Source organism: Nomascus leucogenys, chromosome 12 (assembly GCF_006542625.1).
Source record: "Nomascus leucogenys isolate Asia chromosome 12, Asia_NLE_v1, whole genome shotgun sequence".
NCBI lineage: Eukaryota > Metazoa > Chordata > Mammalia > Primates > Hylobatidae > Nomascus > Nomascus leucogenys.
Genome location: NC_044392.1, coordinates 85374202 through 85390935, shown reverse-complemented (window position 1 = coordinate 85390935; position 16734 = coordinate 85374202). Strand labels below are relative to the sequence as shown.

At 41.5% G+C, this 16734-nt stretch overlaps 2 protein-coding genes across 11 annotated transcripts in view; both read right to left on the bottom strand.

Moving 5' to 3' along the window:
* KYAT3 (kynurenine aminotransferase 3) overlaps positions 1 to 16734 on the bottom strand; it is an 86995-nt gene that overhangs the window by 48708 nt on the left and 21553 nt on the right. For 2 of the 9 annotated variants that reach the window (XM_030825089.1, XM_030825088.1), the window contains exons 1-2: positions 12504 to 12592; positions 10613 to 10712 (exon numbers count right to left, since the gene is read on the bottom strand). In XM_030825089.1, the coding sequence (XP_030680949.1) occupies positions 10613 to 10712; positions 12504 to 12547 (144 nt within the window). In that variant the 5' untranslated portion in view covers positions 12548 to 12592. Of the gene's footprint in view, positions 1 to 4852; positions 4999 to 10612; positions 10713 to 12503; positions 12624 to 15030; positions 15407 to 16734 lie in introns of those variants that run through there. The other 7 variants (XM_030825092.1, XM_003260024.3, XM_030825090.1 and 4 more) reach the window with 7 other exon arrangements.
* Positions 1814 to 15406, bottom strand: RBMXL1 (RBMX like 1). 2 transcript variants are annotated; one of them, XM_030825096.1, is made up of 3 exons: positions 15031 to 15191; positions 10613 to 10712; positions 1814 to 6434 (listed from the first exon to the last, which is right to left on the bottom strand). In XM_030825096.1, the coding sequence occupies exon 3, from the start codon at positions 6194 to 6196 to the stop codon at positions 5021 to 5023; it is 1176 nt and encodes a 391-aa protein (XP_030680956.1). In that variant the 5' UTR covers positions 6197 to 6434; positions 10613 to 10712; positions 15031 to 15191; the 3' UTR covers positions 1814 to 5020. The 2 variants fall into 2 exon arrangements, with proteins under 2 accessions (XP_030680956.1, XP_030680957.1); XM_030825097.1 differs by lacking the exon at positions 10613 to 10712 and having other exon boundaries at positions 15031 to 15406.

Sequence of the window (16734 nt, the reverse complement as noted above, 5' to 3'; positions counted from 1 at the left end):
TTTAATAACTTTAGTATAGCACAAGTATACAGTGTTCATAAAGTCTATAGCAGTGTACAGTAATGTCCTAGGTCTTCACATTCACTCTACTCACTCACTGACTCACCCGGAGCAATCCTGCAAGCTCTATTCATGGAAGGTGCTCTACAAAGGTGTACCATTTTCTTATCTCACTGCATTTTTACTGTACCTTTTCTGTTTAGATATGCAAATACCATTATGTTACAGTTGACAGTTGCCTGTAGTATTCAGTACAGTAACATGCTGTATAGATTTGTAGCCTAGGAGCAATAGTCTATGCCACATAGCCCAGGTGTATAGCAGGCTATATACCATGTAGGTTTGTGTAAGTGCACTCTATGATCACAGAATGTATCCCAGTTTTTAAGTGAAGCATAACTCTATTGTATGTAGGTATGTATGTAAATAATATATACATATATGTATACATGTATATAATATACACATGTATGTTATGTATATTTTGATGTTCCAACCACCACACTGATGACATTTAGTATTAATTCATTCCTTACCACTTGTACCACTTCCTAAGTGTCTTTGTTTAAACACAGATCTATCTTAAAAAGAAACTTTGTTATGTTCTTTCCTAGCTTTTTTTGCTTTTTCTTTCCTGCTATATAATTGTGTTGGCTGCTCATGCTTCCATGAGATTTTATTACTTCTCCGGGTGGAGTTGTGGTGTCTTTTCTTTTTGAGACAGGGTCTCGCTCTGTCACCCAGTTTGTGGCAGTGCCACCATCATGGCTCACTGCAGCCTCAACCTCCTGGCTAAGGTGATCTCTACCTCAGCCTCCCAAGTAGATGGGATGACATGTGTGCCAATATGCCTGGTTAATTTTAATTTTTTTGAGACAGAGTCTTGCTGCGTTGCTCAGGCTGGAGTGCAGTGGTGCAATCATGGCTCACTGCACCCTCAACTACCCAAGTTCAAGTCATCCTCCCACCTCAGCCTCCTGAGTAGCTGGGACTACAGGTATGTGACACCACACCTGGCTAATTTTGTTCTTAATTTTTTTTTTTTTTTTGGTAGAGATAGAATATTGCCATGTTGCCCAGGCTGGTCTCAAACTCCTGGGTTCAAGTGATCCTCCTGACTTGGCCTCTCAAAGTGCTGGGATTACTGGTGTGAGCCTCCATACCCGGCCTTAATTTTTTTTTTTTTTTCAAACATTCGTTTGTAGAGAGGGTCTTGCTTTGCCCATGCTGGACTCAAATTCCTGGCTTCGCACAATCCTCCTGCCTTGGCCTCTCAAAGTGCTGGGATTGCAGGCATGAGCCACCACACCTGGCGGAGCTGTGATTTTTGCTAAAGGGCAGAGTACATGCTTCAGGTTGAACAGTGGGGAAGAGACAAGTGCATAAGATGCCTTAGAAGCTCCGAAGCTATAGTAATCAGATCTCTTAGTTGCGTGAGAGAGCCTCAATCTGAAACAGTTTAGGTTTTTCACCTAAAATTCATTAGAAAGCTCATGTTACCATGGGAAAGGCAGAGGTCCAGCCAGACTGAATGGTAACAGAAACCAGGAACTTGAACATCACAGGGCTTTGCTTCATCTCCATTTGTACCCACTATCTCAGTTTGCATTTCTTTACTTGAGACTAAACAGAGTCACATCCCCCACCTTCATGACCATAGAGGGACTGAGAGATGAACACTCAAAAAACGTTAATTATTATTAAGGCTTGACTTAAAAAAACTATAAAATCTATATATCATTGGGCTCAAGTATCTCTTAAAAAGTTGCCAGATTCTGAGCCATAGAATGAAAGAAAAGTATTTAGGAAGATGTGTCTTACAAAGGACTTTAATACAGTATATATAAACAACTTTTACAACTCAATAAGACAAACAATCCAATTAAAAGTGGGCAAAAGATTTGACAGCCACTTCACAGAAGATATACAACTGGCCAAAAAGTACCTTAAAAGATGCTTACCAGCATTAGTCACCCGGGGAAATGAAAATAAAACCACAATGAGATACCACTAGATTCCCATCAGAATGGCTGAAAACTTAGTGTTGGCAGCTGGAACTCTATACAACCCTGGTGGGAATATAAAAGGGTATAGCCCCTTTGGAAAACAAACAGTTTGGCAGTTACTTTATTAAACATAAATCTGCCATGCAACCCAACTATTTTACTGGTAGGTATTTACCCAAGAGAAAGGAAAACCTATGTCTATACAGTGGCTTGTACACAGATGTTCCTAACAGTTTTATTCACGGTAGCCCCAAACTGGAAACAATCCCAAGGTCCATCAACAGGCAAGTAGAAAAACAAATAATGGCATATTCACATAATGGGACACTACTCAGCAATAAAAGGAATAAGCTACTGATACACCGCAACCTGGTGAATTTCAAAGTCATTATGTGTGTGAAAGAAACCATAAACAATAAAGTACATGCTACACAATCCCATTTATATAAAATACTAAACAACACCACGAAGCAAACTAATATATGGTGACAAAGACAAATCAGCAGCGTGAGGGATGGACTGCAAAGGAACTTGAGGAATCTTTTGGGGGCGATGGAAGTGTTCTGCATGTTGATGGTGACAGTGGCTTCATGGCATATACATCTGTCAAAATAACCATTGAGTTGTAATTCTGAACAGATACAGTTTACTGTAACTTGATAAAGCTGAATTTAAAAAGCTGCCAGAGTATTCGGAAATCATGTCCTCTTTTTTCCCTCTGGACCAAGCACCTGCCCAAGCAAGCCAACTTTAACAAAATTAACTCATAGATTTTGGATTTTTTTTTTTTTTGCCATGTTAAAGTTGTATTAAGTTTCAATACAAAACATTCCAAAAAGTGAAAAGTGATCTATAATACCCAAGTTCTATGTTCAACTACCACTTAAACAAGGAAAACATTTTCTATATCATTCTGTTTTACAACCAGTATAAACCCGGAAGAATCAAGATCTGATTCTTTTTCCACACGTCTGCTAGGTCAGTAAACTATTTATCAAATAGGTGTCTGGTCATTTTAACATACTCCTTGCTTTGAACAATATTCATTCATATTTGGTATAATCTCTATATCCTATATTTAGGATATCTAAATATTTTAAATATTTAGGATATCTCAAGATCCAAAAGGTCCTCACAGAAGCTTTAACCCAAGTAATCATAAGAATATGGAAGGACTGGGCTAACACAACTATGGAAGTGCAACAACTACATAAATTTGGTCATTACCCTTGTGGTCTGTGATTAGTAGTAGTCTGTCAAATGAGAGTTAAAAATGTTGTACTTACTATCCCTAGTTGCAAATGTTAAAACATGACAGTGCCATAATTACAACAAAAATATATTAGAAGTTGAGTTAGTTCCTCTAATCCAACAACTCAAGTCTGTTTCCTTTGAGAACATTATACTATTGGCTCTAGTCTCCAAAGCAATAAACTAAAACGTGTTTCCAAGACTGGGAGGTAAAGTAGGCTTATAAAACAGTATAGCAAAAGAAAGCCAAGTGGCCCAATTGTTTCCAGTGTGTTTGCCATCTTAGCATGGTTGTTACTTTCCAGATGTCACTCATAAGTTTTATTCTACAACTAAACTGTTTCTGGATAAGCCACCACAAAAAAATGTTTCACTTACTGACAGACACTTCACTAGATAGAGCTACCACTTATATCCATCATTTTTATAATTCATCTTAAGTTCTAAATTGAAAAGTTGTCCCCATGACTTTAGCTAAACAAAATGAAGCCCAAAGCTGTAAAATCTGTGTAAAGGACCACAAGAACTTCCTGACTACCTCCACTTACCAATTTCCTTAATTACTTCCCCTTTTCCATTTGGTCAATTACTTGTTTCAGTAACTACCACTCACTCCCTAGTTATGAGTGTTAATCAACACTGATGCCTTCCTGAGATCCACAGGAACCCTTGAAGGCAAAATCTATTGCCTGCACCAAACCAATTCTGACAGCACTGCTTATGCAACTGCACTGACTTCCCGACAATCAGCCGCCTTCTGCTTCAACAACTCTTAGCATTTGACTTCTCTTACTGCCAGCTTTATCTACGGTGAATCAATCAGCACTCCACAACCATAACGAGCACAATCTTCAACCATCTTTGCTGTTTCACAGGCATTTTCTGCTTTAAATCTGATGTGGAATGCTGATAGATTCACTTTTTAGAAGTCATAAGCCTTTAGGAAGTTGGAGATAAATTCATTGCTTATCTATTTTTCTCCTTTGCAATCAAGCTGTTCCTTTAAAAGTGAGACACTACAGAGTTGCAAAAATTTGAAAAGAGTAAGAGCAAGCACCTTTGCAGCTTCATAGTTGGTTTTGGCCAAACTTTTTATTTAGTATTCTGTAGTTGTTTAGCACACACTTAAATGGTCTTATTGTGGGAGGGGAAAGGGGAGGTTCTTGCAGATTCCCAAGGAAATGTCAGAAAGGCAAAATGGCCAGCATTATCCATTTGCTTTTTTTGGGTTTACTGGGTGAATAGCACTTTCCTTACATAGGCATCTGATTTCAGGTTTTGCATACTGAGAACAGTGAGATTTCAGTTGGAAAAGACCCTGAAATCTTATGAGTAGCATACCCCAACCACCCTCTAATAGCTAGCTTGTTTGTATAGGCAGAATGATTCATCTCTCCATTTTAGATGGCTAGATGTTTTGTGGAAGATCTTAGAATTGCTTGCCTCATTTACCGGGAAAAACCAGATAGGAAGTGGTCTTTAGGGACACCTTTACTTGGAAAGTTACAACACTAGTACTACAAGGCTTAACACATTTAACATTTGCTTGTTGAAAAGCAATGTCATAAAGTCAAATAAAATTAAACATGTTTTACCTTTTTCCTCATAAGAACATAAAAATTACGGAGGAGAACTTAACAGGGAATTTACAGGGAATTTAAAACAGGTAACACAATTTTTCCTTTCAGTAGTCCTTGGGTAGTTACAATAGAATAGTTTCCACTCTTTTTTTTTATTTCTCTGAACTGGGATTTTGTTTGTTTCTAGTATCTGCTTCTGCCTCCTCCTCTATCAGATCGGCTTCCTCCAGGGCCAGCACCTCTTGGTGCCCCGCGGCTTGAACTGCTGTAGGAATCACGTGAAGAAGGGTACCCCCTTTCTACAGAAGGGGGAAGCCCTCTTTCTTGTCTGCCAACCCTATCACAACCACTTGAGTAGAGATCACTTCGGCTGCTTGAGTAACTGTCTCGACTTCCACCATATCCATCACGTGAGCTGCTATAATCATCATAGCGACTACTTCCACCATAAGATGGCGGGGGCCCTCGTGTAGGTGGAGCACTGCGTGAGTTACCATAACTTTCATATGAATCTCTGTAGGAACCTCCACTTGGATGATCTGAATAGTCACGATCACGACCGTATCCATCTCTATCGCCATAGCCTCTTGATGGATAGTCATCACGTGAACTGGAATGACCATAATCACGGTAAGTATAATCTCGTGGTGGTGGTGCATAATCTCTTGTATCACGAGAACTTGGGTAATCTCTGCTTGAATAGCTGTCTTTAGTAGAATACCCATCATCTCTTGGAGACAAATAAACATCTCTACGAGAGGGGAGTGGTTCCCTTCGAGGTGGACCTCCGTAACTATCTCTTCCACGTGATAGAGGAGCTCTTCCTCCCATTCCACTGCTGCTGCGAACTAGTCCTGAAGGTGCAGACCTCTTAGGAGAAGGACCCCCACTTCTTGGTGGTGGTCCTCTTTTTACTGGGAGTGGTCCCCTGGAAGAACTCATGTTAAAATTCATGGAATATCCACCGTCATCCATGTGTCCTCCTCGTGAAGGAGGTCCCCTGGTTCCTCCACTTCCTCCTCTTCCAGCTCCAAAACCTCTTGGAGGACCTCTACTTCTTGGAGGTGGGGGCGGTCCATGTCTACCTCTTTCAAATGATGGTTTGGTGGCTTGTTCCACCTTGATGGCTTTTCCATCTAACGACTTTCCATTCATGTCTCTGGCTGCATCCTTAGCGTCTGCTGGGCTTTCAAAGGTGACAAAAGCAAATCCTCTTGATTTGTTGGTTTCACGGTCTTTTATCAAGAGTACTTCCACTATTCGTCCATATTTGCCAAATACTGTTTCAAGAGCTTTCTCATTTGTTTCCGTATTAAGCCCACCAATGAACAGCTTTCCTGGGCGATCTGCTTCAACCATTTTTTTTTGCCGGTGAGTCGGAGGTGTGACAATGGGTTCAAGCTCCAACAAGCTCGCCGACAGGGGCTTCCTAGCAGCTCAGCACCAGTGGCGGCTGTCGGTTAGGAGGACTGAACCGCGAAGCCGCTAGCACTACTGCGCAATCTGGATGCTTTTTAAGGTATGGCTATCCATTCAAAAAACCAGGAAAATTACTTTCTTTTGCCACTAGATGGCAGAGGAAAACAACAGAATGTTCCTGTAATGGTGGAAGAAATGAAAGTAAGAAGTGGAATGTAAAGCAGGGAAAGATGCTTAAAGATACATAAAAAATGCAATTATATTAAGCTCAAAAGTGTGTATAATTAACAGGAGCCCTTTTTTTGTAGCTTTTTTTTTTTTTTGTAGACAGAGTCTCACACTGTTGCCCAGGCTGGAGTGCAGCGGCACAATCTTGGCTCACTGCAACCTCTGCCTCCCAGGCTCAAGCCATTCTTGTTCCTCAGCCACCTGAGTAGCTTGGATTACAGGCATGCGCCACCATACCTGGCTAATTTTTGTATTTTTAGTAGAGCGGGGTTTCACCATGTTGGCCATGCTGGTATGGAACTCCTAGCCCAAGTGATCCGCCTGCCTTGGCCTCCCATTGTTGGGATTATAAGGGTGAGCTACCACGGCTGGCCTTAACTGGAACTTTGAAACAACATATATTTTGTTACTTTATTTTATAAAGAATTATTTGTGCCTGATACGCTATAGCTATTTAACATCTGTTGACTGAACAGATCTGCTGAGTGAAAGGGAAGCAATTTGAACTCCCTCTGAGAGATAATGTATTTGGGGAAAATATTGTACTTCAATAGAAAACTATGCACTGGCCACAGCATAGCTTTAGGGCTGATATTTGCAGGGCTAGAATTTGCCTTTGAGTTATTCTGGGCTTTTGTAAATTGAAGCTAAGTGACAGGCATGCAAAGTCTGGTTCTAGCGTTTTGATTATCTTCCCTCCACTCTGTAGAAAAAACAGTTTTGCCTTCATTTGCAATCCAATTCCTTTACTACATATGAATTTGTGCTTTTTGACTTTCCATATGTACTGGTTATAACTTCTGTCTGGTTACCTCATATCACAAGTAAAATAAAAATCTTTAGCACATGTTCATTTTTATATTTGTATGAGTCATGATTTCACCTTTTTCTGAAAATTATATTTTAACAATTACTTTAGAGAAACAAGCTTATTGGAAACAAGGCTTTCTCTAAACCTGAGAGCTGATAACAGGTAAATACATGGCTGGAATGCCAGAAATGGAGTCAGGCCAAGTGGAGAACAAAAAGCCTGGTTTATTCTCTCAAAAAAAATTGGGTTCAAGCCAAGACCTTGGAAGAGTAAGTAAGTGAAGGGAGTGCGTGAGTATTGTCCTCACCCATATCAATAGGCCCGGGGCCCTTCTGCCTGCCTAGACTGTATAATCTCAGCTCCCCCAATCACAGCTATAATTAAATCAGAGTTGGACAGTCAGGCTGAACCAATCAGGACAACTGGAAGTTTGGGTTTGAGGCTCAGAAACAGGTTGTTTCTGCTGGGCACATGAAACAGGAAGATTGGTAAGTTTGAATCTGGGCAAGTCTGTGCTCAGTCCCTCACACACATGCCATGTTCTGTGCCAAAAATACAGCTGCGTTCTAAGTATATTGTTCAAGGTTGTTTAATGCAAAGAGCTTTCAAGCCAGATAGATCTTAGTTCAAAATTAAACATCAAAACTCCTAGTGTGTGAAGTAGGCAGGTTACCTGACATCTCTGAAATTCAGTTTCCTTATTTGCTAAGCAGGAAAATGTGTATCTGCCCCATGTAAGTGCTATGGCAATTAAATGAGGCAAAGCCATAAGCAGAAAAATATAGTTCATGGCATACAATACATATACTCCAAAACTAGTGCCCACTCAGAAAGTAGGAAAGATTCTCTTAGATACAAGTAAGGATGAGTAAGTTTGCACTAAAGGAGGCAAAGAGATGTTGGGTATGGACTAAATGTACAAAAGGTGATACTTTCACATCAAAAGAGAGGGTTGGGCTGGACGCAGTGACTCGTGCCTGTAATCTCAGCACTTTGGGAGGCTGAGGAGGGTGGATCACTTGAGCCCAGTAGTTTGAGACCAGCCTGGCCAACATGGCAAAACCCCGTCTCTACAAAAAATACAAATATTGGCTGGGAGTGGTGGCGGGCACCTATAGTCCCAGCTACTCAGGAGGCTGAGACAGGAGAATCGCTTGAACCCGAGAGGCGGAGGCTGCAGTGAGCCGAGATTGCGCCATTGCACTCCAGCCTGGGCAGCAAGAGTGAGACTGTATGAAAAAAAAAAGAGAGAGAGACAGAGAGAGTTGATTTCTTTAAGGAAGGACAGACCTAAGGAAAAGGTTTTGTCCAGTGTTGCTTTTGCGCTTCTCTGGTGGACATTTAAATTTTAGAATCTCTTAAAAAAAAAAAAAAATAGACTATTTTAGGGCCAGGCGCGGTGGCTCACACCTGTAATTCCAGCACTTTGGGAGGCCGAGGGGGGCGGATCATGAGGTCAGGAGATCGAGACCATCCAGGACTACAGGCGTGTGTCCAGCTAATGTTTTATATTTTAATAGAGATGGGGTTTTGCCATGTTGCCCAGGCTGGTCTTGAACTCCTGGTCTCAAGCGATCCACTGGCCTCAGCCTCCCAAAGTGCTGGGATTGCAGGTGTGAGTCACTGCACCCTGCCTACATTTTTCCTTTAGCATTCAAAACATTCTTTAAAATTAGAGAATACGTAAAATGTTTTTGTAAAAAAGCAAGTAATACAGGAAAATACAGCCTATCCTTCATTCTATTCCCTCACTTGGAGGTAACCTTCCCGGCAGGTTTTCATGACATTAAGGATGATGTGGATGAAACGAATATTCTAAGTAGGTTCACAGTAACTTATCTGGCTGGTTCTGACAAGTCTTTCTTGATTTAAACTTATCACTATTGCTTTTGTAACACTGGCCAGTGTTTTTCATTTGCCTAGCAATAGGAAGAATATTTATCTTTATCCCTGTGTGACTATTTTAAGTGCAAAGCCTCTGATGAACTGTAGACACTTTTCCAATGTAGTTAAAATAATACAAACACTTTGGCAGTTACTTAATTAAACATAAAGCTACCACACAACCCAACCATTCCACTGCTAGGTATGGAGAGGGGTTAGTGCTATCCCAAATAGTCCACAAGTTTGAATAATGCATTGTCAGTGGTTCTTGCCTGGGACATACATCAGAATCAGCTGGAAAGATTTTTCAAAATACATTCCAGATATGTAGAATTAGAATGCATAATGGTGGGCCCTGGCATACGTAGTCTAATAAAAGTTCCACAAATGAGGATTGTGCACACAAATGCCCTTTTAGTGCCATGGTTTCATATGATCACCTTGGGGAAGCACAACCACTTCCCTGGCTTCAACCGACTTCTATGTTGGGAGAGGGCCTGAAAAAGATGGTCACGGTGGCATAAAGAGGAGAGAATTCAAGACAGTTATGAGGTAGAATTCATAGGATTTACATATAGAAGACACTGATGATGGTTTTTATGAAAATTTTAAACCATTGAGAAAATTTTAAACCAGTTGAGAGATTAGAATTAGGTTGAATACAAAATTGCCAATATTCAACCATTTATGACAAAAATGGTACTTCATATGCCAAAAATGGAATTTTCATACAAAAATAGCAATTTCATATACTTTAACCTAACATAAAACACTCATATGCACACTACCCAGATTCAGTAATTCTCAAGATTTTGCCTCTTTTTTTTAAATTTAATTGCTGAGTAACTTTAAAGCAAATCTTAGACCTTAGGTTATTACATCTCTACATACTTGGCACATATCTAAAAAATATTGCCACTTATATAACTGCAATTTCATTACCACGCCTCACCAACAATAATTTCTTGTTATCATCTAATACCCAGTCCACATTCATATCTATCTCTCTGACTGTTTTTAAAAAATGTCTTTCTGCATTTTGGTTGACTGAATCAACTTCCTAAAGCAGATGTATACATTGTATTTGGTGGTTATGGTTTTTAAACCTTTTTCCATCCCTAAGCAGTCCTCCTGAAATATCCTCTCCTACTTTTTTCCCATGCCACTGGACCTATATTCATAACTTGAAGGGTTTTGTGAAGACAAAATGAGGTAATGAATACATAATGACCAGCACATTGCCTGATCCACAGACAGGCAAGCAGTTGCTCAGTGAATGTCAATTCTAGTCAATGACAAGAGACACCTTCAGCATATGCAATAGAAATGTTCATTTCAATAAAATATTTGTAAAAAAGCATCTGAAAAATTACATACTTTTTGGACAGTGCAGAATATGTACAATAATTTATCTGTAAGTAAGCAATACCTACAGCAGAAGTAGAGGATCCGAGGATTTTGGAAGAAGAAATTGTCTTCAGGAATTTTGCTCTACCGCTAAGAGAGCAGAGGCTCCTCTGGGCCAAAAACATGCTATTAAATAAAAGAAAAATTGAGAAGAGGAATAAATATATGATGGGTACATCACTATCAGACACTTACAGCTAGCTGATAAGCTTACGTAAAATCCAAGTAAACATTTTTGATAAGTGAGCTTGCTTTCTTTCAAGTTTTCTTTCTATCATATAATCTTTCATCACTGGAAGCATTCTAATAAATGTATTCTTCCTTATACAAATTTATATTCACATCATTTTAAACTAGAGAGCTTTAAGAATATTCTTAATTCAAAAAATAAGGCTTTAATTTAGTCAAGAGCATTAAATTTCAGTAAGTGAAAGTTCCATGTCTAGCAGCTATAAAATCCAGAGCATTTCAATCTAGGAACTACTCAAATTTCAGAATCCTCTGGATGACAGTCACTAGTAAAAGCATAATTTGTAACAGTAAATTAAAGTTGTTAGAAACAGTTATTTAAAAAGTTGTTTGAAAAGATGGATGATAGTGGGTCCTTGATAAATATAAAGAATATATGAGTGAATCTTAGGTTATTCTGAAGGTACTTCCTCCAACAATTCCCGCAAGCCATTTTAGTAGATTCCAGTGGCATGATAGGCATGCATTCTGAATTGCTTCTCTACCTGTAAGTATAAAATTGATATCCGTCATGGGTAAATGGAGGAAGATCAAGGCAATGAAACTCTCTCTTATAATACTGCCACTTAGAAGTGGAAAGAAAACCCAGCTTTCTAAAAACATTCAGGCAAATAGATATTTCTGAGATTACTCTGAGAATGTTGTTCTCTGAAGTCTACAGTATAAGGCTGCTGTATCAGTGGATGGCATTTCGTCTAATAGTTATCAAACCTTAGAGAAAAAGAGACCTAATCTATGGAAACTAAATAGAACTTCTACATAAAATGCTAACAAATCAAACCCAGTAGTATACAAGAAGGATAATACATCATGACCAAGGGGGGTTGGGCTTATATAAGAAACCTATTAATGTGATTCACCACATTAAGAGATTAAAGCAGAATTCAATCTTAAAAAAAAGTTTCTATCTGTAGTCAAGTTATGGATTCTTGCTGGGCCTCAGTTTCTCCATTTTTCACAATAGATGAATAAATTAATAAGGTTTGAGTTAAAGCAAGCAGGTAGAGGAAACCCTCTAACGACATAAAGATACAATGGAATTTGCTGATTACGGCGCAGCTGTCCCAAAAGACACAGTTGAAACTTTGGAAAGTAGAAGAGAAAGGAAGAGCTGGGTCAGTTGCCAGTAAGTACATTGCATGATGGAGGTAATGTGCTAATAATAAAAGCAAGTAAGCTTGGAGTGTGGCTTCTGGGAGATTTCACCCCAGACTGGGTGAGCCATACTCTCTAGGTACCAGGCCTCAATGCCCACCTTCCTCCTTAGGGAGTTGCCCCTAAATCTAAATCTACTTGTTTTCATCTGGAAATCTCAAAGCCTAAATCCCAAATCCCTTTCTCCTATCTGTTTTCTACAGCACAAATTACCTCCATCATGCAATGTACTTCCTGGCTGTGGACTGCTGGAGAAAGTCCCACAGGATATTGGTTTCACCAAAGATTTGTGGTCATCAATCTTAAATTGACCCCCAACACTGCAGCATTTCTACTATATTTTGTAGGCAACACTTGTCTCCCATAGTCCAAAATGATTATTTAAATTTTTCCCACACTCCTTTAAACTAAATCCCTCTACCTTCCTCCTCAGTCCAAGCAGACTGCGCTCTCTACTTTCCCAAATCTAAAAAATACTTGTTTTTTCCTTCCCATTATAATAAAGGAAATTACCCTCCTTTAAAAGGATCGTCTCTCCTCCACGACTTAGATCTCATTCCCTCTACGGAGACCTTGCTTCACTGATTATTACCTCTTTTCTCCTACATATTCAACTTTCCTTGTTTGTCTCTCCTGGTTAAAAAACATAAAAAACAAAAAACAAACAAACACACAAAACATAACAAACATAACAAACAAACAAAAAACACAAAAAATAAAACTCTTGACTGTACCATCTCCCTGTTGCTCATTTTACTAGCTCTCTCCTTTTCTTCAATCTACGCTCCTCAACCCAGTGCAATCTGACTTTTCACCCATTACTCCATAATGGCAACTCTTGCTAAAGTCAGTTTCGACCTTCATATTGTTAAATCCAGTGGACATTTTGCAATTCTCACTTTCCTAGAGTTCTCTGCAGCTTTAGATACTGGCAGGCAAGCCCTTTTTCCCCTGAGAAACACCATGGCCCCTTGGCTTTTGACATCTTACAATCTCTCATTCATCTCCTACCTCTCCCACAATCCGCCACTGAATGATGGAATTCCAAGACCTAGACCTAGGCTCTCTTTCCATCTCACTTTTGACCCTCTCACTAGGTAATCTCATTGTGTAAGGAACTGTGGGAGCATAGGTGAAAAAATGGCTCCGAAGAAATCTAAGCAGGCTGACAAATGCAGACTCAGAATCTTTGAATCAAGCTAGTTTACATCTGCATTTTATTAAGTATTTTGAGCAGCATTTTCTAATGCAATCAACATTGCATATATATATATTCACAAATGAGATAAATACATTAAATTTAGATGTCATCGAAAAGTTGGAGAAAATAAAAAGGTATATGGCTTTTAATTCTAAACAATATTTTCATTGTATTTTTCTAGTTTCTCCCTAAAAACAATTTCTGTGAAGAAAACCTGGCAACTTCTGAATCAGGATGATCTACGTGATCTAATTACAGCATATTATGCATAAAGTCCATATTCCAAAACGCATGATCTATAGAAATGAAACTGTCGATTTATTATCAACAGGTTAGACTGTTTAAAATGAAGATTCAGAAGGTATGCTTGGCAGATTTGGGGGTGGCCTGAAGCTGAGAAAGCTGGTAAACTTTGGGGGGCCGAATATAAAGCTAAAAGGCAGACAAGGCCATCAAAATAAATCTTAAGACGCTTAAAGCTCTAGACTTAAATCCAAATGATCAATTTATACTTCACACATGGGGAGGAGAGGTAGGAAGAGATTTAATTTGACAAAGTCCGGAACATCTGGGTTAACTGCAAGTTCAAGCAAGATTAACATGAGGCAAAAAGGGCTACAGCTAATAATGCGCCGCTCACACTGTTACAAGAGTCCGACCATTGGAAAGATGATTTTCCTTTCACACTCTACCTTGTTAGTTTGCTTCTAGAATGTTTATAAGGTTCACTGATACAACAGGGGGCATCTAGACGGCGAACAAAGTCCTGGACGGGGGAGTACAGTGGAAGCATGCGCTTCAAAGCCACGTCTTTAGAACAAGAGCGGAAAGAATTAGCCAAAGTTGGGCAGCATATGATTTAAGGAGACATGAGCCTGAAATTGCTGAAAAACTGTTCTATGAAAATGGGATTCACGTAACTATAAAATTCTCCAGAAGGAAAGCAGTGCGGCTGCTGGGTGATAGCAGGAATTCGGTTTTGGCTCCCAAACTCAGACTTGCTAAGGGCTGACCTGCAGCCCCAGTCCCCTTCAGGTGGCCGCCAAGGAGCCACGCGCGGGGGAAGCGAAGGAAGGATTTCTGCGCCACTCGACTCCAAAAGCAACAGACTACTTTTCTCTTTTAACTACAAATGTTGGATTCTGCTAAGCTTCATTTATAAGGCAACGTAACAGCCTTGGTATTCTTTTGGATTTTTTTTTTTTTTTTTTTTTGAGACGGAGTCTTGCTCTGTCGCCCAGGCTGGAGTGCAGTGGCCCGATCTCGGCTCACTGCAAGCTCCGCCTCCCGGGTTCACGCCATTTTCCTGCCTCAGCCTCCCGAGTAGCTGGGACTACAGGCACCCGCCACCACGCCCGGATAATTTTTTTGTATTTTTAGTAGAGACGGGGTTTCACCGTGTTAGCCAGGATGGTCTCAGTCTCCTGACCTCGTGATCCGCCCGCCTCGGCCTCCCAAAGTGCTGGGATTACAGGCGTGAGCCTCTTTTGTATTTTTAAATTAAGAGTCCCAAAGTCACTCTTCTCAGACTGCCTTCTAAAAGCCCAAACAGCGAAATCAAGAGGAAAAGCGCCAACACGGTGACCCGGGTCTAGGGGATTCCCCCCTGGAGGCCAGTCACCTCGGCGCCTTCCCCTCAAACTGTTAATCTAGGGCCGACTCCCTGCAGCCGCCCCCGCAGGCGGCCCCAGAGCGACTCCGGCAAGGGCAGCCCGGCCTCCGTCCCCTCGCCCAGCACGCCGGGACGGCCCTAGTTAGTCCGCACGGAAGCACCGCGCCGCGCCGCCCGCCCGCCCCACTCACCTATCTAGTGCCACTCACCTATCTAGTGCCACTCACCTATCTAGTGCGGTAACCTCGCCTCCACAGGCTCGAGTCCCGACTGGGCTTGAGGCCTCGGCTGGGCGGGATTCCGACGCGGGGGGCGGAGCTGGGACAGGGATTGACTCTGGGGTTTGCACTCAGTGCGCGCTTTGGCGGAGGGGTAGGCCAGGATCTCTAGGCTGGAAGAGACTGGATGAGGGTTGTTTTTTTGGGAGGGGAGGGGCGGGATTTGGAGAGTTCCGGGCTTGTGGGAACAAGGGGGCGGGGCGGGGGCGAGCCCGGATGTGGCCAGGGATTGGCTGTGGAGTGTGACTCACGGCGCGCGATGACGGTGGGGTCCGCCGCGATCGCGGACTGGATGGAAATGGAGGAGGGAAGGGGTGGGGGCCACGGGTTGGGCTTGAGTGAGGAAGGGGACAAGATGGAGGAGGGCCTGGACGTGGCCGGAGATTGGCCATGGGTGTGGACTCAGGGAACTCATTGGCTGTGGAGTCGGCCGGGCTCACATGCTGGTTCAGGCAGGCGTAGGTGCGGGGCTGGAGTTAGTGGGGCGGGGACTTGGATATGGGTATGGAATTTGGGCCCAGGGATCGAATCGGATGTATGCGACTGATCGGGTTGGGGCAGGTTATAGGACGAGGACTGGTTTGCAAGGACGGGCAAGCTGTGGGGCCGCTGGGCTTGTACAAGTGGAGGGATCGGGTTAGAGTAACTTTGGAAGGTGCCTGAGAGAGGGCAGGGCTAGAGAGAGTGTGAAAAGGGGTTCCTAGATGCATTTGTCATTTGAGATGGGGGTGTGGGGTTAAAAAGCGGAAAGGAACTTCACTTTCCTGGATATGAGTTTGATCAGCAAACTAAGAATGAAAGGGACATGTGAGACTGAAGGAGGAAGAAAAATGACACTAAAAAGCGAAAAAGAAAATTCTCTAGGAAAACAAAGAAGGAAACCACTGGTGACTTCTTTGGGGAGGGCAGTGTCAGCGAAAGGAGAGTTTTTGTTAAAAATTTAATTTTATGTTTGGATATTTTTCCTCTTCTATTTTAAGAGGATGAGAGGCTACAGGGAGTGGGAGAGGCGTTAGCATTGTTATTCAGTTGTAAAGGAGGGAACAAAAGTATACATTGATTAAAGGAATATGCTCTTCAACTAGGTACAGGGAGTTAGTTTCAGAAGACGGTTAGGTGCATGGAGAAATTATTGTGTCCAGGTAGGGGCGAGCCTGGATGTGGCCTGGGATTGGCTGTGGAGTGTGACTCAGCGCGCATTGGCTGTGGGGTCCGCCGCGAATGGGGAATCATACTACATCTTACCTTTAGGAGGGAGGAAAAGTGCAAGGCTAAAGCTGTAATCGGCAAAGAAGCAACAATCATATTAGCTGGGGGAGGAGGATAGTTTGATATTTTTGTAGTTTGCACAGTGACCTTTTTAAATATCTGGTTAGGCAAAAATAGTGTGATCTTGTTTGTTGTCTCACTTCATTATGATCACAGAATGACCTGGTATGATGTTAGTGTTTTGTGAGATTGTTATATTTTAACAGGGGAACACCGCAGTCAATTCCTAACAACACTAAAGTGTCAGTTCCGTTCGTGACACCAAGGGCTATTTTTCTTTTTCTCATACAATGCTGAGGCAACCGGGAAGAATGAGGTAGAGAAAACATGTGTCTTAAACTTTACATTCTGGTAGAGAGAGACAAGCAATAGACACGTAAGTAT

Coding starts and splice junctions, on each gene's coding strand:
- RBMXL1 (XM_030825097.1), bottom strand. CDS start 6,196: ATGGTTGAAGCAGATCGCCCAGGAAAGCTGTTCATTGGTGGGCTTAAT.